Consider the following 22,551-nt stretch of genomic DNA (forward strand, 5'->3'; position numbering starts at 1 on the left):
CGTCGAATCGTCAACTCAAGCCGTGCAGACAGACAAGTTAACATTTACTTAGTCTCCATACGAAAGGCACCTTTGCTATCGTGGCATGAACGGACGGTTCTGAGGCATCTTGCGACGTTGAAGTTGATGGGCGAGGTTGTATGGCGTTGAGGGGTTAAGCCCACACAGAACAAAACCTTACTGCGTGCAGGATGAACAAATCACCCGATAAACGCAATGGTCGTCTGCAGGCGTACCGGTACTCAACGGCTAACAGTCGCTTGTCGTTAGACTACCGGTATTATAGTACCGCACCACCAGCTGCCGCACCACCAAGCTATCACGCAGAGTCATGTGATCGAAAAACTGGCTTTTCCTACGTCGCCCGCCGTATCTACGGTTTCCCTGGCATGCATACCCTTCATGCATGCAATGGCCCGTGCGCTCTGCTCAGTATACTTGTTGTGGCTCTTCAAGCGGCTGTACAACGTGTTCTCAACCACGCGAGCTTTGTGTGCTGCATGAGCCACTTTGCCTCAAACATTGTATATATGACGTGGCAACGCGAGAGACATGTAGGGCTAGGGCTGGCCTGTTTGGCGATGCGCACACTTGGACGCACACTGGACATTCCCCAACTCGACCGACTGAGTGCTCGCGTTGACGTTGCTGTCAGGGTGCACGAGAAGCACTCGGCGAGAAATGTCGATCGAGGTCCCTCTGCACACAACTAGGTCCACGCGCAGGGGACGACGACATAGACAGGGTGCGTATGCCACTTCTTTGAAGCACACGCGTCCGCCGAGCGACAATATTGGTACCGTCAGCGAGACCTTTTATCCCTTTTCGATGCATTGTGATCAAAGACGCATCGTAGGGGCGCATGCGAAGTGAGTACGTACGCTGCGACTGGACCCGTCATCGTCTGCAGTCATGAGCGCTATCACTAATGCCCATGGCACGAGAGTGCATTGTGCTCAAGCAAGCTGTCCAAGAAGCAGCAGAAAAAGTGCGAAATGACTAGCAAGCTAAAAGAGTACCGGTATACGAGCAGAAGATCAGAAGGTCTGGGCGACGACCACGCCTGCTCGAGCCATTTCCGACGGTGCAATCGCACTCACGAACCAGCCGGCTTGCCACTGGTGAGCACCTGCATGGTCTCTCGAGTCGTTTGGTCTTGAAGAGGAATGAGATGCTACAGTACTCGCGGCATCTATCATACTGTTACCACACTCGAACATCCTTCAAATCAGAGCTATAATACTACCGGGTCGTAGTTGATTCGAATGTGTTAAAAGCGTTAAAAGGAAATCGCTTTTCGAAAGGCGGGGCCGAGGCTGTCTGGGTCGGTCGGGGGAATCGCAGTTGGCAGTGCCAAGCTGAGTTGGGTTGCGTGGGCTGCGGAAATTCCGCGGGTGGCCATCTCGGACACGGTGTAGATCGTAGCCGCCCACTCGAGGCGGTCTTCGTCGTTCAAGAACGAGATGATAAGCATGTCGGACGAGCTCTTGGTGAGGCAGATGCAGAAAGGACGGTCCTTTGTCGATAAATACGAAAGCTTGACGCGGTGCAAATCCATCTCGCCCTTCTCCTTCATGTCGGTCGGGCTCAGCACCTCGTAGTACTTGAGGACGCCACGGGCAACCTTGAAAACGCGCTCATCCCACTTGTCGCGGCCCGACCGCGACTTCTTTGTGAGCGTGCCCGTCTTGGTCGGCGGTAGCACGAGCGTGAGGCGGCGCGGCCACGCTGAGTGCACGTCCCAGCTGAAGAGGTCGGTGTCGTGCTCGCCGCCTTCGGGAATCCGCTGACCGTTCACAAGATACACTTGACTACCAACGACGACTTCCGGCTCGTCGCTGCGCGAGACAAGCCAGACCGACTCGCCCTTGCGCTCCCGCCGGCGAGCGACGGTGATCTTGACGTCGACCTCGCAGGCGTAGACGACGTCGTAGGTGAGCATCGGCATGTGGCTCGCGGCCTCGATGACGGCCTCGGGCGGGCAGTCGCTGGTCTCGGCGCGGGGCTGGCCCAGAAGCTCCGACTTGGTCTTCTTGAGGAAGTTCTTGAACATCCGTGGTCGACTGCGGCGACGGCGACGTGGCGACAAATGACACGAAACCCAACACACCAAATCACCAAAAACACACATTCGCACCCAAGTGCGTGAAAATTCCGCCAGCACATTGCGCCGGATAACGCCGGATACGTGTTTCACACACCGTGTGAAATGCTCGAAAGAAGATCGCCATCAGCAGGCGTCGTGGCCGCTCCAACAGCCATGGCGTGCGTCAGGATAGCCTAGCGTTCTCGTCCAAGGGCCTTCACCAGTGACCTCCCAAGGCCTCTTCTACCTCTAGCAGCAGCGGTGCCATCGATCTGGGCAGTGGCTACCCTGCATCTCGTGCTCCAGCATGGACGACGTGTCCTTGTCCTGCACTAATATTACGTCGGACGCCGAGCCAGCAACCACGACAGCACGCAAGATAAATTACTAATAGAAAGGGCGCTCGTAGCGCATTTGGGTCATATTGAGCCCTTGGCTCGCCATGACGATGCTGCAGTGCAGCACGCTCGCCCACTCGACTTGGTCGCTGAGGGTCGGTGCTTGGAGCACGAGTTTGTCACTCGGCGATCGGCCGAGCACGATACAGAACGGTCGATTCGCAAATGCCGCGACCGTGACCCAGCACCCCGCGAGCGAGAACGCACCGCGGAGAGCGTTGCCCGCCATGTAGCGCAGCTCGCCGTTGGCGACGACGACATCGCGCTCCTTCCACGTCGCCATCTGATGCGTCGCCCGCGACTTCTTGATCAACGTGCCGCGCTTCTTCGGCGGCAAGAGAAACTCGCACGTGAGCGGATAGACAGCGGTCGCGAGCCGCAGGCGGACAGCGTCGCACGTCGTGCCGAGCGAGACACCGGCGATCGTCACGAGCTGTGCCCCGCGCACGACCTCCGACGCGAGCACGGACGCTTCGGTCACGAGGAGGGCCTCGCCGCGGCGGGCCAGCTCCATCGCTTCAAAGTCGCGCTTGCTCCGAAAGGTCACCGGGACACGCTCGAGCGTCTTGGCGAGAACGCAGGCGCGGTCAATGGCCTGCGTGAGGACGCTGGGCGGGCGCGGGTGCTTCTTTTGCACTTGCTGGATCGCGTGGAGCCAGAGATACATGTCGTGCTCGGTCATTGCGCTCAAGTGGAGCTCCAAGTTGTCGGTCGCAATGACAAAGTAGTTGCGTCGGGAATCGGGCGCAAACGGGATGCCACCGCTCACGATGCAGCCGAGGAGCGGTAAATGGCCTTTGGGCGCGCCCTGGTCTTCCGTGTAGTAACACAGCATGGGCAGTTTGTTGTGGATCTCGATGCGGAAGAAGCGCTTGGACCAATTCGTGCGCACGTGACCGCGCTTGTAGAGCACGCCTTCCATGCTCGCGTGGTCGCGCGGGTCTTCGTACGGCGTCCACTTGTGCGCCAGCTCGGCGTCGTCGAGCGTCAAGTGCACCGTGTTGCGCAGTGGATCCCAGCGACCGGTGCGCGCATTGGCACCAATGCTTTCGAGCGCGTGGATCCAACGCGTCATGGCGCGCTGCGTCTTGGTCGAGAAGAGGTACGTGCGCCCAGGCGTGAGCAAAATGAAAAAGTACAGGCGCTCGCTCACATGGGTTTGAATGACAATGTCGTTCTTTGTCGTTGCCTCGACGTGGATCGACCCCTTGCACGTAGCCTTGTCTTCGGCCGTGTAGTAGCGCAAGTACCCGTCGCGCGTGAGCTCAAAGTACCGCCACTTCCACGTCTTGAACTTGTTGCCGCACTTTTCAATCCAGCCGCGCCGGAGGATCGTGTCGGCAACCGGCGGCGCCTCGAGCGTGATGCTGCTGCTGCAGCGGACGGCCGGCGCGTCGTACGTGTCGTCAAAGCTGTCGCTTTGCAGCATCGAGAGTGTCGGATGGATGCGGGACCCGCGGTCAATCCAGTCAGCGGGCTCGACCTCGGGCGTCGAGTCGTCGCTGGTCGCGCCTTGGTCACTGCTGCTGGCGTCGTCGAGCTCGTCCATATTGGCGCTGGTCGTTGAGCTGTTGGCGAGGCTGCTCTTGCGCAGGCCCCACGAGAAGCTGCTGCGGAAGCTGCCGAGGAGGCTGTTGCTCTCGCGCGGCGCAATGGTGCTGTTGTCGTCGTTGTCGTCGTTGGGCGCCATGGCGCGTGGCGCGGTATGGCGAGGTGGCGGCTCCTGCCAGCGCATCTTACGTCTGGGACACAAGGCCGGCTGGTATGATGGCTTGTATTTCTCATTTCTTATTTTCTTTTTATTTGTATGGCAATCCACACACATATCTTTGTTTTTGTATGCTACAACCGCAAACATCGAAAATAATTTAAATGCCATGCGGCTCCAGAAGTGCAATTTCAAATCTGAAATTTCTGGAATCACACCACCATTCCAGATCCAACGCATCGCAAGGGACCTCGTACCGGTAGCTGCAAGCCCATGAGAAGCAGCAGCAGCAGTAGACGATGTTTGCGCTGTGTCGTAATGGTGCTATCCTGCAGCAGGGCGGGAGGAAGGACGACGCGGGCATGCATACAGTGTACGTGCACGTCCTCCGGCTTCGTTGAGCCACCATTTGAAGCTTCCGCGCATTCGCAGCAGGTGCCAGACCTAAATTTTGAGCGCCGCTGAAGTCGCCCTTGGCACGTCGCACGCAGGCAGCGATCTGTGGACAGCTTCCGCGGACGGGACGCGGCAGAGACAGAGCCAGCTCGATGCCATGCATTACTGGCGGGCGTAATGCAACGACGATATCGACGCGCCTCCAAGCTCGCGGCGCAGAACCGGGTGCGAATGCGGCAAGCCACCAGCCGGCGATACCCAGATACATGACCACCTCAAACACTGGATTTAAACAGAATATAGCTGCGATGCTGGATCGCGTTCGACGGTTACGGATCGCCCACGAACCAACCGGTCAGTTACTACCGCGATTGCTTCCGTCCAGCAGCGAGCGACCAGCATGCTGGCGCGCCGAAGCATGGTCGAGCCCGCTGCACCATCGCCGCCAAAGTCGCCGGTACAGCACGCTCCTTGCATGCATCCGCCATACGATGTGTAGCACCGGCGCCGGGGCAACTCGGTGCAAAGCGTGGACTCGCTGGTCGACGCGATGAAGGCCAAGCAGATCGCCAAGCCGCACCTCTCCATCTTGACCGAGTTCATCACAATGAGCCCGATCTCACTGCGCTTCAGCCGCGTAGGCCACGATGTCCGTGGCCTCCTCCTCACGATGGCGCATCTAGGCCAGCATCGAAAAGAGCTTCCTCCTCGAGCACGGAAAGAAGTACGCGGCGCGGTACCGGCCGCTCATGGCCACTATCTGCGGCTTTATGAGCCTCGCCGGTGCCGTCGAGTGCCATAGCGGCAAGGCGACGCTTGGCGGTCTCAAGCTCGCAGTCGCGGCTATCGCTGGCGGCCTCGCTCTCGTTGCCAAGCATGTACGTGCTGTTGGTTGTCGTTCACAGGGTGCATTTGACGACGTTAGATCTTTGACCGCCGATCGCTGCTCGTGCCTGTCTCGGGTGGTGTCGTCGTCGCCGTCTATGTCTGTCAGATCCTCGACGAAGGCGCAGACGCGGCCCTCTTCTTGACCGCGAAACGAGGGGGCGTCGGGCTCGTCTTCCTCCTCTACGTAGCCGTGGGCATTGGCATTGGTATGCGCTTCTTGGCGTCGGTGCAGATCTCGTTTGTGCTCACGCTGCTCGCGCTCATCAACCTGTGGGTGTCGGCCGTGCCCACGCCGCGAAAAGACCAAGTACGACAACTCTATTCTCTCTCTCTCTCTTGTCTCACATATATTTCCCACATGAATTAGGTCGAGTCGACCCTTTACGTTGTGCTCGGCTTTGTGTTTTTCCATTTTGCCATGATTCGGCAAATCGAAATTCATGTATTGCGCGTTCTTTGATTGTTGAAATGTGTGCATAATGATGGATCTAGGAGCGCCGCGAGTTTCGCTTGATCAAACGCCTCACGGCCGAGAACGTCCAAGTGCAAATGCAAATGGAGAATTTCTCCTTGTTTGCCCACGGCATCAACGATTCCGTAGACAGCGAGAGCATGCTACACCACTGCATTAAATGAAATGTGTAGCCACGCGCCAAGTCGGCGCTGGTCTCGCCCGGTGGGCTCTTCTCACCGACCAACAAGATTCACGCCAACGACGTCGAGCTCTTTGACACGATTGGATGTGGTGCCCACGGCGAAGTCGTGCGTGGCAAGTTCAAGTCGACCATCGTAGCGGTACACACTTTGTCGTGTTGTGTGCACAATATGTCTATAGGACACTATTGTATGTAGGTCAAAACCATCAAGGGCGAGGTCAAGGACGAGTACATTCGCGAGATGGGCGTCGAGTCGACGCTCATGGCGGACTTGCGGCACCCCAACATTGTCATGTTTATGGGCATGTGTCTCTTCCCGCCCATGATCTTGATGGAATACTGCTCGCGCGGCTCTGTCTTTGACGTCCTCCACGTCAAGTGCATCTCGTTGGATTGGAGCCTTCTTTTGCGCATCCTCTTGGATGCCAGCCAAGGCATGGCCTTCTTGCACCAGGTAGACTCGATGCATGTCGTACGTCCATCCTTCAAAATGGAGTGTGTTAGTACAAACCGCCGATCATCCACCATGACCTCAAGAGCCTCAATATGCTACTGGACCCGAATTGGCGCTGCAAGGTCTCGGACTTTGGCCTCAGCCGCTTCAAGAAGAAGCACATGATGGACTCGCAGCACACAATGGGAAGTATACCGTGGATGGCACCCGAAGTCTCGACCGACAACCTCCTCACGGAGAAGGTCGACGTGTACGCGATCGGCATCATCATTTTCGAATGCTTGACGAGCGAAATGCCGTACCCCGCGATTCCGATTCAAGGCATCCCGCACCTCGTCGCCAAGGTTCCCCCCGCCATCAGTATCCTCAACTCAATGCGGAGGTTAGGGCCGGCGCCCGACCGATTACGCCAAACTGGAAAACATCCCGTCCGAGCTCGACGGTCTTGTGGCCCTCATGAAGGCATGCTGGGTACAGTCCGTCTACATATCGAGACAAGGTTGCACACTGTGAGGTAGGCGCCGAGCCCAGCCGACCGCCCCGACTTTGATTTGATTGTCGACACCATCGAGCTCCACGTGTGTCCTGCCTTTTTCAAGGATGCTACCATGGCCGACGCGATCGTCTACCCGCGGGACCGCAATCAGTCGCAGAGCCAGAAAGAGCAAGACATTCTTATGGCCAATTTGTGCTTCAACATTAAGGAGTCCGAGCTCGTGCTCGGTACCAAGATTGGCGGCGGCAGCTACGGCGCCGTGTACGCAGGCAAGTGGCTCGGCACGGACGTGGCCATCAAACAGGTTGATGTACACAACGTGTCTCCTCATACGCCAACTAGTATATGCTAGCTATTCCTTAATGCGCTCGGCGAGAAAGTGCTCAAGGATTTCCACAAAGAATGCGACCTCATGCGTCAATTGCGCCATCCCAACATCGTGCTCTTCCTCGGCAGCAGCGCGCAGCCGCCGAATCTCTTCCTCGTGACGGAGCTCCTCGCCAAAGGCAGCCTCTTTGACATTTACCACGCCGAGAGCCGCATCGAGGATGCTAGCAAGCACTACAAGCGCGTACTGCAGGTACTACACCCTTTCATACCCTAGCCCTAATGGGGCCAGGCGGCCGCGGACATGGCACGGGGCATGGCCTACCTGCACAGCTTGTCACCGCCGCTGATCCACCGCGACATGAAGGTGCGTGGAGCGCTCTTTGGCAATGCACAAAAGCGTGTCCTCTTCTAGAGCCCCAACATTATGGTCGATTCGCACTGGGTGGCCAAGATTGGTGACTTTGGCCTCTCGCGCATCAAGGTAGTCGCCACGCGACATGGCGGGTAGTAAGCTGGTCTAGGACGAGACCAAGACGATGACCAAGTGCGGGAGCCCGCTCTGGGTCGCGCCCGAGATCCTGCAGGGCCACCGCTTTGCCGAGGGCTGCGACATCTTTAGCTTTGGCATCATTGTGTGGGAGGTCGTCTCGTGGAGCGAGCCGTATCCGGACATGAGTTCCAAGGACGTGATGCGCAATGTTGCGATGAACGGGCTGCGCCCAGCGATTCCCGAGAGCTGCCCGCCCGACCTTGGCCTCCTCCTCGGCCAGTGCTGGCGCAACGAACCTGTGCGTGTCTCCTCCTCGATGTCGTTGATCGCGTTAACTATGTAGGACGACCGTCCATCGTTTGCGGTGATTCTCGACCGCCTCACAAGCATGCAGCGGGTGCTGTCTCGCGACATCTAACTCTTCAAACAGCCAATGCAATACTATGCGTATTGGTGATGGCGTTGGACGTTTTGGACCGAGCGAATGACACTTGGTCGCATTGACCGTCATAAGTGGACAAGCCGTCATACGTGCAGCGGGCTGGATATGGAAAATGTTACTGACGGGTCTGTAGCAAGGGTACCCTTGGTTTGTTGTGACGGTGATGGCGTTGAAAAGGACCGAAAGCTCGCTGTACGTCAAAGCAGCAACAATATAGGCCTTTCTCCACGAAGGACAAGAGTGGTCATCGCTCTTAAAATGGTTGGAGGGCTTGACGCACCGAGTACCAACCTCTCGCACCTGCTGATAGCAACCACGCAGAGCGACAGTTCTACCACACTGGTGTTGCCAGATTCCGTGTCTGGTACCTCGCGTGGGAATCTGGCACGGAGCCAAGGCTGCTCTGACACTGAAGTGTCGATCAAGTGAGTCGATACAGGCTTCAGACACCGTACGAGCATGACTGCGCACGTGCCTCTGGTTCGTTTTTGTTGGGTCGTGGGCGGATTCATTAAATGTCCATGGTCGTGCCACGTCAAGTACGATATGATTGGTCAAAATACTTACCATTATGGCACAATCACGTCTCGGATTGGCTGGATGGGCGCATTCCAAGCAAGCGTTCAAGATGCTTCGCGTCCTTCCTGCGCTGCGCCGCGTCGTGCCCAGCGGTGCGTCCTCTGCAGCCTCGCGCCTCTGACGCCGGCGTCGACGTAGGCGCGCGCGGCCTCAGCTCGACCCGCGTGACCCCGCGCGTGTACTCGTACGGCGATGGCTACCTCGGGACGCTCGGCCAAGACAACTTTGACGCCGTGGTCGCGCCAACGCCGATCGCACCGTTTGACAACGTCGAGATCGCGTCGCTCTCGTGCGGCTGGTAGCGCCCTCTCGTGGTGTAGCACCTTGTACCCACACACGGCGGTGTAGGGCGCACACGGGGCTTCTCGACGTCGACGGCAACGCATACGTCTTTGGCCGGTCGCACCACTTTCGCAACGTGATTCGCTCGATCAACATGCAGCGCATGGTGCCGTACTTTATGAAGTTTGTCAACACGGTCGGCGGCGAGCGCACGGTCGAGGCCTTTCGCCCGACGCTGGTCGACTTGCCGGCCAAGACGACGGCCATCTCGTGCGGCGCCGCGCTGAGTCTCTACTTGACCGAAACAGGCGACCTCTACAGCAACGGTGGCAACTCGTACGGCCAGTGCGGCATTGGCAACGAAAACACGAGCGTGTGGGAGCCCACGAAGCTCAAGTTGCCGCCGGTCGCGACCATGGCGGCCGGCTTCCAGCACGCGCTCGCGGTCACGACGAACGGCCAAGTCTACGGCTGGGGCAAGGGCGAGCGCGGCCAGCTCGGCTTGTATGATGACCGTGCTCTCTATCGTCGTGTCTGATGCGACATCCGTTTGTAGTGGCACGGTCAACGTCAGTGCGCCCCAACACATTGTTGCCCTCCGCGAGAAGAACGTGGTGGAGGTCGGCGCCGGCTTCAACCACTCGGTGGCGCTCACAGGTAGCGGCTATACAGGGTCGTACGCATGGACAATGTGTGCAATGGATTAGACGCGGGCGAGGTCTTTGTCTGGGGCAAGCTCCTTGGCGCTGACAAGTACGGTCGCAAGACGGGCGAAGACCAGATCACGCCCCGCCTCGTGCAGACGGCCGCACCCGTGACGCACATCAAGACGAGCTTCTTCCACACGTTCATGGTGACGGGTACGTCGCTGCAAGTGTTGCTGGCGTTGGCTAAAGCCTGCATGAAGAGGACGGACAGCTGTGGTGCATGGGCCGCAGCCAAGCGAGCCAGCACGCCGAAGTGGCGCAACGCAAGTACCCCGAGACACATATTGCGCCGCATGCGATCGACAACAGCTTTCTGCGCGGTCGGCGCATCGTCCATCTCGGTGGCGGTGTGCACTCGACGTCGCTTGTCACCGGTATGACAACATTCCTCATGGACGTCGGCGCATGAAACGATCGATGGTAGACGACGGGAAGGCGTTCGAGTGGGACTGGGAGCAAGGGTTCCGCGCCATCAACGCCACGAAAGACCTCCACGTGCTCGCGTTCGAACGCGGTTATGGCACCAACTTTGTCCTTGCCAAGTAGATTGGGTTCGTTTGCGCGACCATAAACGACCTACGGCGATGTGCACTAGAGACGGATGCTTTTGTTTGAGATTTCTGCTTCGAACTGCGATCGACAGCTAGAAGGCGCTCTCGGGTTGCCGAACCGCTACCAGACGCGTCATGTGGACGGTGGTCACGCGCACGGTAGCTGCATCGCAACTGATCCACAAGAAACGACAACGGCTCGTTGCGCGGGCATCTTGGACGGAGACGAGTCAACTCAACAATCAATGGTCCTGGCTGCTGCTAAAGTGCCATGTCATTCTATAGAGTTCTTGTGGAGGATAGTGCCGAGCGTGGCTCGTGCCATGTCGAGATGTAATAGCTCCGGGCTGAATGCAGCGCGACAACAGTGACTCATCTCGTTAACGCTCCCAGACCTGAAGGCGGATAATCCGCCAACGATAAACTCGATGCAAAGCTCCAGTCGCAGCTGCCATATGCTCGCGTGCCTACCCACGCTACTCTTGCGCATCCCCTCGTATCGTAGGTATACGAGTATTCTTCTACCATGCGCATCGCTCGCCTAGAGGTCCGAGGTCGTCGCACTGTGATCCAGACGACTGCGGTCCATCGCTTGGATCCTCGCCGCAACAGCAACTTCAACGATCGTCCGACGACGAGTAGCCAATGAAACGCCGTGTAGGCACGTGAGTGGCAGCGTATCCGGATGGCGCCTGTCTCCCCCAGAGTTCATTCTTGGGACGCATGGGGCTGCTCGCGGACGCGTCGCTGCTGCCGATGGGGCTCTTGAGCCTCTACTTCATCCAGGCCTTTAGCCTCAGCTTCCCGATGACGGCGTACATCTCGTGGGTCTCGGACACGATCCACATGTCGCCGGCGACCACGAGCTTTTACTACGCGCTGACCTTTTTCCCGTGGAACCTCAAACCGCTCTACGCGCTTCTCTCGGACAACGTGCCGCTCTTTGGCTACCACCGCAAGTCGTACATTGTGATCTGCGAAGTCATCTCGTGCGTCTGCATCCTCCTCACCGGTCTCTGCGTGCGCAGCGTCACGGGCGCGTTCCTCGTCAAGTTTCTCGACTCGGCCTGCGAGGCCTTTACGCAAATGATGCTGGGCATCGTCCTCGTCGACGTCGCGTCCGGCGACCGCGAGAAGAGCAGCAACGTGCAGTCGTGGGCCAATGCGGCCAAGAACGGCGCGTCGATCGTCGCGCTTCTCGCGGGTATTCCCGTCTACGCGATCAAGGACCTCCCAGCCACCACGGTCATTACGTGGTCGTCCTTGATCCCGCTGCTTGGCGTTCTCATTGCGATCTACCTATTGCACGAAAACAAGTCGGCCACGCTCGTCGCTACGCCGACGCACCACCCGTCGTCGCTGACGGAATTACTCTCGATCAAGTGGCTCGCGCTGAGAACGACCGTCGCCCGCATGCTCCACGAGCAAGCTGCGTACATTCCAGTCATGGTCTTCTTCTTCCTCTGCTCGGCGCTACCGAGTGGCGGCACCGTCTGGTACCAGTACACGTACTTTCTACTGAAGAACGAGCTGCAGTGCCTTCAGTACTCGTCGCTGGCCGGCATGGTGGGCCGCGTCGTCTCGTGTGCGATCTACGCACGCTGCACGCGCGGCGTCGGCATCCGCACGGTGTTTGGTGTCTCGACCGTGCTCATGACGCTCGCGAGCCTGCCGCAGCTGCTGCTGGCGCCGCCTATCGACGTGGCGAGTCTGCCCGTGGATGTCTGCACGTTCTGCGCGATCGAGTCGTTCGTGACGGCGTTTGCCGGCGAGTTTGCGCTCCTCCAGCTCCTCGTGGTGGCAACGACCTTTTGCCCGCGCAAGAAGGAGCTCCACGGACTCACGTACGCGCTGTACCTCTCGTTCATGGACTTTGGCGGCGTCGTCAGCGCCTTCTTCTCGGCGCTCTTGGTGTCGGCCCTCGGCATCACCCAGGATCCGGTGACGTACGCGATTGACTATAGCAACCTCTGGCTCTTGCTCGTGCTTGGCGCGATCTTCCAAGTTGCCATCCTCGCCTTCTTGTGTCTCCTTCCGCGCCAGCTGGAAGACGCGAATAGTGGCGACGAGCCGGAAGCCCAAGCTCTCTTGGCGCCGTCCGAGGCGTAGAAATGCGATGGACCTATACTAGAAGAGTGTCTCGAATATTATTGTGTGCAGAGACATCCACGTCTGTTATTTGTCGATGCGTCTAAGGTTCAAGTCATATTTCGTGCACGAGTACGTTCTAGAGAGCTCTACGTGATGGAGACGTCTGCGATACTCAACGAGATCCAAGAGCACTTGGACTACGTTGATGACTGGGCAGCGGACAGCACGCTGATTCTTCACTTTGATGTGGCAAGGGTTCTGGCGCTCGTAAAGCTCCCGTCGTCTAATCTACATGACTGCTGTCGATTCACTCGTCGAGATGTACAATTGCAAACTGATCGATGTAGGCGCACGACTGCGCAGCTTCAACACATGAACAATGTAACCAATACCAAGATCGACTCGACGACCGCTGCAGCGCCGGCTTGAACGCATCACCGACGTCACTTGGAGTCGTGTGCGTGTAAGATATAATGGTATATCGAGGGCGTGAGGGTAGCATGGCAACTAGGCGTCGAGACGAGGGCGCTTTAACGGCGGTTGCGCGTCGTTCATGTCCGCCGCCTCGATCGCGCGCACCGGCTGGAGAAGCAGCTGGAGCTTCGCGACGGCCTTGGTGTCGCGGTGCAGATGGCTCAGGCGTTCAATGTGATGCTCGAGACCCATCTTGCGGCCAACCTGCGTCGTGCGCTTCCGAACGACGTATGGGCCCCTCATCGCCTCGCCCATCGAGTTGTTCCCGCCACGCACGTCGACACGGAAGAGATCGTCCGTCATGGGAAAAATAAGCTCGACGTCGTCGTGGTGCAATCCGAGCTGGCCTTGATGGCTGGCAATTTCATCCAGGAGTGCCTCGCAGAGACCAGCAAACTCAAACTCAATCCGCGTGCCATCACGCAAAAAGACGACAAACGCAGCGCACTGCGCGCAGTGGTCGACGTCGACGGCAATGTCATCGATGACGACATTGCTCACGTCGGGCACGGGCGCCCGGTCTTTGTGAAAGTTGGCCAGACACTGCGCGGCCAAGTCCGAAATGAGGCCAGTGTCGTGCGGGAGCCGCTTCGTCGCCTCGACGACGACAGAGTAGAGCGCGTGGCGGGTGGCATCCAGCGTCTCTGGTAGCGCCGCAGCCCACGCGAGGCCGAACGTTCGCACTTCGTGTGGCGCCACGAGCGTGAGCACATGGAGGGCGTCGACGACACTCTTGACCGACGGGGCGAGGGCCTTGCTTTCTCGCATGCGACCGAAGGCGTCGGTGACGGTAAATGACGGTGCGATCGAGAAGACGTAGCTGGCCACGAGCGACTGCACACGGGACGCGACTGCGGTCGCCGGGTGCTGGAGAAACCGCAAGAGGCCAGCGATGAAGACTTTGCGGCCACTAAAGTGGCGCATAGCGGTAAACAGCGCCTCGTCGCAGTGGCCAAGCGTGTGCATTGCGTCGAGCACATCGCGCACGTACGCTGTCTGCAGAGAGATCGTCGTCGGTCGATCTCGCCACGCCGCGTGCCACCACCCATTCAATGCCAAGGTTCCGCGTATCCGACGAAAGCTCGGGAGCACGGTAACGACCTCGTTGATCTTGGTCGAGATCGCCGCCAAGTACTTTGGCCGATGCAGCGTCGGCTGGCGCGCAATTGCGTCCACGAGGCCCATCGAAAGGCTCCGGAGCTTATCCGTCAGCGTAAGCCCGCTGCTCGCAAGCACGTCGCCAAACGGGGGACGGAAGAGGTAGCTATCGACGACGACGACGAGGGCCGGTGGGAGGCGCAGGCTGATCCAGTTGCCGTGCGGCATGTGGGGCGCCACTTTGTCGATGTACCAGTCAAGAAGGATCCAGTAGTGCATGTTGGAGCGAGTGTTTTGGTCCTTCAAGTACCCGAGCAGGACGCCCGAGAGCAACTTGACGAGCTCGCACACGAACGGCTGCTCCAGCGGCGGGCACAATGCATCATCACCGCTCGTGAGGCCCGCGAGACTCGCGAGGAGACGACAGAGACTGTCTATTGCGCCCTTGGAGCGCTCGAAGAGGCCTTGGAGCGCAGAAAAGAGTGGGATCCAGCCATACGACTTGAGGAGCGCGTGGATGCAGATGCCAACGCCCCTGAGATCCTTCGTACGCCGAAGTCAGAGCGCGTTGCGGAGCAAGAGTCGCACGAGTGCCACGTCGTTGCACTGGACGAACACTCTCGTGATGGCGGTGAGTTGCGTTGGCTGAGGTTGGACAAGCACCACGGCCGAAAGGACGCCAAGCAGCAAATCGCGGACGCTCAGCCCGAGGCGATCGCCCGGAACGTTGTCGATGGCCGTTTGCGCAAGCGGCAATGTAGCGTCGAGCCCTACGATACTCGCGCGGAATGGCGTCGGCCAAAACACGATCGCGCAAGATGGGGTCGCCCTGCTGACGTCACCGAGGTACGCGTGGACCCTCTTGTCGGGAAGACGTGAGGCGACGTTGGTTGGGATCCCACACGCTGGGTGCGGCTCGACCATCGAGAGGAAGTTGGTGTACCCGCCCTGTTGGTCGACCTTGAAGCTGACGAGGGCGACGTCAAAGCGGCCGGTCGCTACGAGGACGTCGACCAAGGCCGCGTCCACTCGCTCGAGACGATCAAAGGAGAGGTTGTCGCGCATGCACGGGATCGGAGCGGCAATGCGCTGGAGCGCGAGCGGCGGGTCGTCGGCGATCGAGAGAAGGGCAGCGACGACGTCGTCGCGGGTCGGTCGACGCTCGGCGGCGCTTCCGTCCAGGTCGCCAGCGTACTGCTGCTGCTGCATGAAGTCGGCGGCGGCGCGGTCCTCGATGGCCATCGACCGGCGGAGCAGGTCCACGGCCGCTTCGTACGCGGGAATCGCTGGGTTCATGCTCGGCCCGCGCAAGCGTTTTGACACTCACTCTCAAATGGAGCTGCTGTGATTGGCCAATATTTGGCCCATTTGCGGCAACCAAACGGAGCCAGGCGGACATCGCGGGAGACGGTAGCAAACCAAGCCGACTGCGCCAAAAATGAAATCCTCAGAGTTCTTTTGCTGGCGATAACGTGGTTGAGAACACAGCTTTCCAAGCGAACCACCTTGACGCCCCAATGACCGTTCAAATCGATAAAGTGCTCCATTCGTGCCCGATGTGGAGCCGTGTTCAAGCCTCTCGAAACCATTTGCAGCATGCATGACGTGTACTAGTACGACGACAGAACATCCTCAGAGTATCAAGGTACTCGTATTCTAACCTGTTGCTTCAAGCGTTCAAGTTTTAAAATGAGCGTCCTGTGGCATCCAAGGGAATCCGACCCAAAACCAGCGCACAGTTGGCTGCGTGGCTCGTCGTCAACCCTAGTATTCTTCACAATGGCAAGGTAGCTCAGCGCCTTTATTATGCGCACCTGTGCTTTAAGCTCGGCAATCAACTGGTATTCTTGCGGCGTACACGGTCGTGTGGCAACGCTACCAGGTCTCATTCTAGGACGGTACTACGTTCCGCACCGACCATGTCGCCAAGTTTACGATGCAGCTCTCGCCCATGGCCGCGTCGTCGCTCGTCGACTGGGCGATCGCGAGGGTTGTGTTTGAACGCTCGGGCAAAGTTACACGCGTTGGCCGTCGCACCCGTGTCGAGGATAATGAACTTGAGGACCCCGTCGTCTTTGCGAGGCTCAGAGCCTGGGTTGAGAACGGCGTACAAATTGGCGTCGCTCTCGGTCTTGATACCTCGATGACCCGGCTTGCCTTGACTCTTCTCCTTGAGAAAAGATTTCTTGTCGTCTTCTTGAGCGAATCGGGCCTTCTTCTTCGTCTTGCATGTCGACTGGTAGTGGCCCGTCTGCTGGCAGTTGTAGCACGTGATGTGCGAGAGGCCCTTGAACTTGCGCTTGTTCTTAGCATGCATAAAGTTGATCAGCTCGGTCATCTGGTCTGCATCGTTGATCGACGCCACACGCTCGTGCTCGACCATCGACGTCTTCCCCGAGGCCACGGGTGCGGGCTCACCCCACTTGTGCTTGTCGATGTCGTACTGCGCGCGCAGGTACGTCATGTAGTCGCTCGGTGACGCACGCTTGGCCGCCTTTCCGTTGTAGCGCAGGCCAATGTCGATGTATGCACTCGTGTGGATGAGGAGCATCTCCTTGCTTGCTTCCGGCTGCATTGGTCGCCCCATGTCGTGCAGCCGCTTCTCGAGCACCTTGTACGTCGTGAGGTACGCGTCCATCGTCATCCGACGCGGGTCGAACTCGGCTTTGTGAAGCTCGCCCTTGACCTTGGTGATCTCTCTGCGCACGTACTTCTGCAGCAGATAGTCCCACATTTCTTTGGCGGTCTTGAAAGTACTCGTCTCTCGCTTGTTCGTCACATCAAGAGACGTCGTGATGACCTTCCTGGCCTTCACCATGCCGCGCATGTAATCTTTGTACTTGAACGGCTTCTTGTGCTGACTTGGCTTCTTGTGCTGACTTGGCTTCTTGCGCTCGCCCGAGACAATATCCCAGATCTCTTGCTGCGCGAGCACAGACTTCACGTCTGCGCTGTAGCTACCAAAATCGGTGCCATCGAATTTTGGAATCTTGTCTGGCGGAGCGAGTCGACCGCTCGCTTTGTAACGTTGACCATTGTCGCTGGAACTCGAGCAGTCGTCACCGCTCGAGTTACTTGGCGGCGCATCCGAGCTGCTGCTGGTACTGTCGCCGCCGTCACCACAGCCGCCATGAGCTTTGCTCGACTTCTTCTTCTTCTTTGCTTTCTTCTTCTGCGCTTGGACCTTTTTGCTGGGGGACCCACCGCCCCGCTTGGGTGGGGTTTCCTGGCGTTTGATCTTCGCATCGGCACTCGTGGTGCATTCCTTCTCGCTTTCTTCAATCGTCTTGGCGACATCCCGACGTTCCGCGAGAATCTTCTTAAGCAGAGCGTCGACGTCGTGCAAAAGCTTCTGCCCCTTCTCGAGTGGATGCGTTGGGCTCATCACCTCAGAGAATCTACTATCCGCGCCGGTCTGGAAGACACTCGGAAAGGCACAGCAAACTGCAGGCCGGTGCTAGTGCACGCACTTCTTAAAAGTGAGCCTCCTTCTAGTTGACCTCGACGGTCCACCACTCCTCCTCGAGAACCACACATCCGTCCATGTGCAGTCCCCGCACCTTCCCATATTAATATTGTCATCATTCGACGTCGCGTCCCACTTGGTCATCCGCGTCGACCCAAGATCCAAGCACAGACGGGAAGCTCCAGACATACATCAAAGCAGTAGTCGTGTTTGTTGATTTCGCCAAGTGCGCTTACCCCCCACACGTACTCGCGCTGGGCGCCGTGCCATTGCACGACACTGAGCTGTGAGCGGTATAAAGGCCAACCACACACCGACGATATTGAGAAGCGCTCGAGCCCGGCCGCGTTCGCACTTGATCTCAGGAGAAAGCGGTAATTAGACTACCAACCCCGATCGAGAACGCTTCGAACGTCCTTTTCCAGTGGCGGAGCACGGCGTGGTTCGAGGTCTAGAGACGAAACACCATGCTTTGGATCGCGGCGAGGCAGCTCATGAGCAGCTCTGCTGTCGGCGCCATGAAGGCACGCCAAGCACGAGGCACGTCTTGGCGTCTCGCAAGTTGCCAGCGCCAATAATGCTACGCGACAAGTATGTATAATAGATCTGCGCTGCACCTTGGTATTCCCATCCCGCTGCCCGTTCTCGATACGCGACCGCGGAAGTTGAGCATGAGGACGCGCTGTTCGCAGCACTTTTGCGCCTCTCGACCCCACCGATTTGAAAGCAATCTTTTTCTATACGCTGATTGGTGCACTTCAACCAATCAAATCCATGGAGGTCGATCATGCCAAGCGAGCTATCCGACCAGCCTCTCAAGCCTCTTAAAAAGTGCCCGACGTTGCGGTTTTGCGTCTTTCCTCGTATGTAAGCTCATAACGCCATACTAGTACTAGTATTGAGCTAGGCTCTTAAAGGTGTTTTCCTAACCAGTCAGAGCAGATAGTATCGTCGTGAAGAAGAGGCGTCGTCTTCCCGTCACTCAAAGCGACAAGCATGGCGCGGGGACGTCCACGCAAAGCTACGTCAACGATGGACGATGGTCGCCTGTTTTTGCTCTGACAAGACCGTCTCGATCGGGAACAATCTGATTATGCATGCGCGTCGCGGGTTAGAAAAGCATTCGGTAATGCTTTTAAGACGACACTGCACTGTACTATTAATACATGTAGTACGCGTGAGCCGTCTACCCATCGGCGGATGTGCATCCCCGTGTCTTTACCCCAGCGCCGTAGGCAAGCTGTTTTCGTCGGCGTGACGTGAAAAAGGCCAGCAGTGGGCGAAAGCTTTTCCATTCGTGATTTCACTTTTCAATTTCCTTTGAAACAAATATGGGTCTCCACATCTCGGTCATGCTCGCGGTCTCGGCCATGACGCTGGCGACAAATGATGTTGCCCACGTCAACGCGGCGCCCTCCAACACGACGTCGGGCATCGAGGCGGTCGTCCAGGGCTTGCCCTTCAACCAGTATGCCATCATGCGTAAGCCACCGCCCTCTGGTCTTCACGTCAACGATTTTTTCCCATTCTACCCCCCCACATTTCTGCAGATTTGCGGCAGTACCGTCAAGCTGACAAACTATGACGCGTGCGGCGGCGGTGCGTGGCAGGTCTATCAGTCTCCCGAGTCCAACAAAATCGATCAGCTGCGTCATGTCGCCTCGGACCATTGTCTCGACGCGTACTGGAGCGACAAGGACCAGCGACCGCTCGTCCACGGGTACCCCTGCAACTTGCAGAACGGCAACCAGCACTGGGAATTTAACCCTGGGTGGAACACCCAGCTCGGGCACCGCCGGTACCAAGATTGGGTCTTGTACGTCGACGACACCTCTGGCGTTAAAATGGTCCACCGCAAGAGCTTCGATGCCACCACGGTGCATGCCCGTTTTGAAATGGTCCATTAATTTCAACCCGATGGGTAAACTTGCCAACGAACGGACGCGTCGACCGTTATTTTAGGTACTGATACTATAATGACGGTTCGCTTTCTATACATGACAACTTGTACGGCGGTTTTTGTCCAGCGGATGGACTCGTTGCCTCGGGTTCTTGAGCACTTCGCTCAGATTGCCGACATGACGGGTCTTTAGGTCCACCTCGACAAGTCGTTTGGCATCTGTCGGGACAAGACTCACGCGCTCGACAACTACCGCGGCCTCCCGCTGCTCCAGCCGACCGAGCGGCGTCGGTACCTTGGCTTGATAGTTGGTCTCGGCGACTTGGCAGCAGTCATAAGGTTGCTCTGGTTATTGTCTGCTCGTGCTGCCAGCACATCAGACCACTCGATCCCATTGGTTCCATCACATGAAACTGTCGCGTAACAGTAGTCAATCAAATCCATATCAAGTGGCTCTAAATGAGCTCTCGAGTCCGACGTCGCGGCCTGGCATCGTTTTTCGCACGCCTCCTAACGGCATGCTGTACAAGGTCCTGATGGCGTGGATCCCAGCCAGTCAGAGCAGATAGCCTCGTGGTTGAGAAGAGATATCGTCGTCCCGTGATGAAGAGCGACAAGTGACCATACGACGCACCAAGGAAATTCCCTCAATACGCACGAAGCTGCGTCAACAAACCGATGCACTGTTTTTGCGACGGCGCCCACTCGCGTGCGGCCAAGGGAATACCTGGTAAGTAAGTTTTCCCTTGCGTGCGGCCGTCTTCAACATGGACAAATCTGATCATCCATGCGTGTCTGTGCTCTCGACACCTATCATTGCCCGATCATCCACGGGACCTGCCATCGATAGGACTGGTTTGAAGAACGACCGGTACAATAATGTAATGCTAGCAGACGAGTCTACACTGTATGCGTCGATACTTGAGCTATGCAACGGCTTGAGCGGTTGTCGGCAGAGACGGAGAAGGGCTCGCACCCATCGACATGCAGTGTACCCGTGTCTTTTCCCCAGCACTCGTACCGGTACGCGCGTCCGTCGAACGACGCGAGCCAATGAGCCGTTTTCGTCGGCGTGGCGAGAAAAAGGCCAGCGCACCATAGCTCCTCCACTTGGATTTCACTTTTCAATTTCCTCTGAACCAAATATGGGCCTCCACATCTCGGTCATGCTCGCGGTCTCGGCCATGACGCTGGCGACAAATGATGTTGCCCCCTTCAACGCGGCGCCCTCCACCACAACGTCGGGCGACAACGCGGCCGCCCAGGACTTGCCCAACAACCAGTGGGCCAGCCATCACGAGCTGGCGCCGAGCAACAACCTCCGCGAAGCTGGCTTGGTGCAAACGAACAACAACTAGCGATAGTACTTCATGCACCGTGATTTAGGCTAACGAAAGACGGTAACCTTAATGACATCCATATGTGTTTCATACTCGCGGTACACCACGACACATTGTCCTGACATGATGTGAACCTAGTATTCGAGGCACGCATTGCTTGCCCATTTCATCTATCTATCTATCTATCTATCTATCTATCTATCTATCTATCTATCTATCTATATATCTATCTATCTATCTATCTATCTACCCATGACAAGAATCGGGTCTCCACACATTCGAGTGCTAGCAGAGTCAACCCTCTCCTCTATCTATGCCGTGTACCGACCGGTAATACAACGAGATCGAGATGCCTGCATGTTTTTGGCTACAAAAGGTGTGACGGAGACGGCCGAGAAGGCTCCAGCGGCAACTGGTCGGTGGCAAAAACGTCGCCAAGGTCGGTCAAATCGAGGTCTGAGATCGCGAGGGTATTCGTGCCCGTGGCAATCCCTGCAGTGCACTGCTTGCGTAGTAAGCTGGCTGGCGCCAACGTCTGTTGCTTCTTCATCGGCTGTGGCGTCGTCGCGGAAGCTTGTCGCTTCCTCAAGCACGCCGGCGATGTACTGGTCTCTGATTGCGGCGCGTGTGGAGTCGCCATTGCGCGGCGCGCTCGAGGCACGGGTGCAAACCCGGCTGTGCCAGCGTGCACGCCTTCCAGTATACCGCTCAGCGCCTCGTAAAGTGGCTCACTAACCGCTGTCAAGCTGCTTGGGTCCTACAAGAATCGTTGATTCACCCATGTGCAAATGACGTGTGTTTCGTACGCGCAGGAGCTGCGTGCGTACTGCATCGTTGGCTTGGCGCAAGTGACAGCCGTACTGGATGGTCTCGACAAGGTGAGCTCGCAGCTTGGTTGGCGGGCACTCTACTTGCTGCATGACGCGGCCGGCAGCTAGCGCGCACGCCTTCGTCTAGAAGCGATATGACATCAAGAAGTCTGTCGCTGCTTGCGTAGCTTCGTACAATGGCGGTGGGCGAGTGTGTGCCATCCAGGGTACGTACACACTGCTCTGTCTCGTGCACGAGCTTGGTGCCCATGGTCTCGATGAAGCGGACCGTCACGTCGCGGAGCACCTCGAGCGAATGTCGCCGTATCGCATCGTAGCCTGCATGCGCCGCACTGACCGCACACCACGCTTCAACGTGTTGCAGGGCCTCGTTCGCCATCGATGGCTGCGCAGCCGACGGCAGTGGCCGCACTGGGCGGAGTGCCAGGGCCGGGATCGGTGGCACAGCGTCCGCCGTCGGCAAGCTCCGCGCACGCAGCCGCCGCTTTAGCTCGACCAGACGAGAACTTAAGTGTACGCTTTCGCGAATCGTCCAAGGCGCTGGTGTGGTCGGCTCGTTGCATGGCTCGGCTGCGTCGGCAGTAGTAGCGTCCAGCTCAGCAGGCCTGTCGTGCGTGCCATTAGCATTCCACGCTCCATCAGCTGCTAGTGCATCCCGTACTCGTCGGCGAACGCAGTCGTCGGTGGGCGCGGCTCTGTCGTCTCGACGAGCGCGTACGGCGCCACGTCGTTGGCTGCGTCCATGGGCAAATCCTGCAAGTCCCATTCGGACCAATCAGCGCACAGCGTCTTGGATCCAAGGTCAACAGTGCGTTAAACTCCGTCTTTTGAAAGCGTCCATTGAAAAACGCACCCTCCCCGTCGCATGTCGCCTTCTCTTCGTTCTTGA

General features: G+C 57.9%; 9 protein-coding genes across 9 annotated transcripts; 5 read left to right on the forward strand and 4 right to left on the reverse strand.

The window, feature by feature from the left end:
* Window positions 1-1,245: 1,245 nt before the first annotated feature.
* SPRG_06628 (hypothetical protein) lies at window positions 1,246-2,105 on the reverse strand. Its single transcript, XM_012345442.1, has one exon. The coding sequence runs from the start codon at window positions 2,051-2,053 to the stop codon at window positions 1,280-1,282; it is 774 nt and encodes a 257-aa protein (XP_012200832.1). The 5' UTR covers window positions 2,054-2,105; the 3' UTR covers window positions 1,246-1,279.
* A 340-nt stretch (window positions 2,106-2,445) lies between these two features.
* SPRG_06629 (hypothetical protein) lies at window positions 2,446-4,256 on the reverse strand. Its single transcript, XM_012345443.1, has one exon. It carries the CDS (start codon window positions 4,217-4,219, stop codon window positions 2,474-2,476), a length of 1,746 nt encoding a protein of 581 aa, XP_012200833.1. The 5' UTR covers window positions 4,220-4,256; the 3' UTR covers window positions 2,446-2,473.
* Window positions 4,257-4,988: 732 nt separating this feature from the next.
* Window positions 4,989-8,334, forward strand: SPRG_06630 (TKL/DRK protein kinase; the record flags this gene model as incomplete). Its single annotated transcript, XM_012345444.1, has 16 exons — window positions 4,989-5,045; window positions 5,088-5,225; window positions 5,272-5,466; window positions 5,514-5,783; window positions 5,844-5,918; window positions 5,969-6,073; window positions 6,122-6,271; window positions 6,329-6,586; window positions 6,637-6,930; window positions 6,974-7,057; window positions 7,105-7,386; window positions 7,435-7,662; window positions 7,702-7,776; window positions 7,825-7,893; window positions 7,934-8,200; window positions 8,246-8,334. The coding sequence occupies 16 exons, from the start codon at window positions 4,989-4,991 to the stop codon at window positions 8,318-8,320; spliced, it is 2,622 nt and encodes an 873-aa protein (XP_012200834.1). The 3' UTR covers window positions 8,321-8,334.
* A 638-nt stretch (window positions 8,335-8,972) lies between these two features.
* Window positions 8,973-10,458, forward strand: SPRG_06631 (hypothetical protein; the record flags this gene model as incomplete). Its single annotated transcript, XM_012345445.1, has 7 exons — window positions 8,973-9,015; window positions 9,062-9,221; window positions 9,272-9,709; window positions 9,762-9,862; window positions 9,913-10,065; window positions 10,113-10,286; window positions 10,337-10,458. 7 exons carry the CDS (start codon window positions 8,973-8,975, stop codon window positions 10,456-10,458), a joined length of 1,191 nt encoding a protein of 396 aa, XP_012200835.1.
* Window positions 10,459-11,179: 721 nt separating this feature from the next.
* Window positions 11,180-12,634, forward strand: SPRG_06632 (hypothetical protein). The gene has a single exon (XM_012345446.1). The coding sequence runs from the start codon at window positions 11,187-11,189 to the stop codon at window positions 12,570-12,572; it is 1,386 nt and encodes a 461-aa protein (XP_012200836.1). The 5' UTR covers window positions 11,180-11,186; the 3' UTR covers window positions 12,573-12,634.
* A 427-nt stretch (window positions 12,635-13,061) lies between these two features.
* On the reverse strand, window positions 13,062-15,422 carry SPRG_06633 (hypothetical protein; the record flags this gene model as incomplete). The annotated part of the gene is made up of 2 exons (XM_012345447.1): window positions 13,062-14,669; window positions 14,715-15,422. The coding sequence occupies 2 exons, from the start codon at window positions 15,420-15,422 to the stop codon at window positions 13,062-13,064; spliced, it is 2,316 nt and encodes a 771-aa protein (XP_012200837.1).
* Window positions 15,423-18,923: 3,501 nt separating this feature from the next.
* Window positions 18,924-19,554, forward strand: SPRG_06634 (hypothetical protein; the record flags this gene model as incomplete). Its single annotated transcript, XM_012345448.1, has 1 exon — window positions 18,924-19,554. One exon carries the CDS (start codon window positions 18,924-18,926, stop codon window positions 19,497-19,499), a length of 576 nt encoding a protein of 191 aa, XP_012200838.1. The 3' UTR covers window positions 19,500-19,554.
* Window positions 19,555-20,637: 1,083 nt separating this feature from the next.
* On the forward strand, window positions 20,638-20,896 carry SPRG_06635 (hypothetical protein; the record flags this gene model as incomplete). Its single annotated transcript, XM_012345449.1, has 2 exons — window positions 20,638-20,829; window positions 20,879-20,896. The coding sequence occupies 2 exons, from the start codon at window positions 20,638-20,640 to the stop codon at window positions 20,894-20,896; spliced, it is 210 nt and encodes a 69-aa protein (XP_012200839.1).
* Window positions 20,897-21,199: 303 nt separating this feature from the next.
* SPRG_06636 (hypothetical protein) lies at window positions 21,200-22,406 on the reverse strand (the record flags this gene model as incomplete). Its single annotated transcript, XM_012345450.1, has 5 exons — window positions 21,200-21,589; window positions 21,639-21,785; window positions 21,838-22,126; window positions 22,180-22,257; window positions 22,324-22,406. 5 exons carry the CDS (start codon window positions 22,404-22,406, stop codon window positions 21,200-21,202), a joined length of 987 nt encoding a protein of 328 aa, XP_012200840.1.
* Between the last annotated feature and the right edge of the window lie 145 nt (window positions 22,407-22,551).

The sequence above is a fragment of the Saprolegnia parasitica genome (assembly GCF_000151545.1).
Source record: "Saprolegnia parasitica CBS 223.65 unplaced genomic scaffold supercont2.23, whole genome shotgun sequence".
In the NCBI taxonomy this organism is placed as follows: domain Eukaryota; phylum Oomycota; class Saprolegniomycetes; order Saprolegniales; family Saprolegniaceae; genus Saprolegnia; species Saprolegnia parasitica.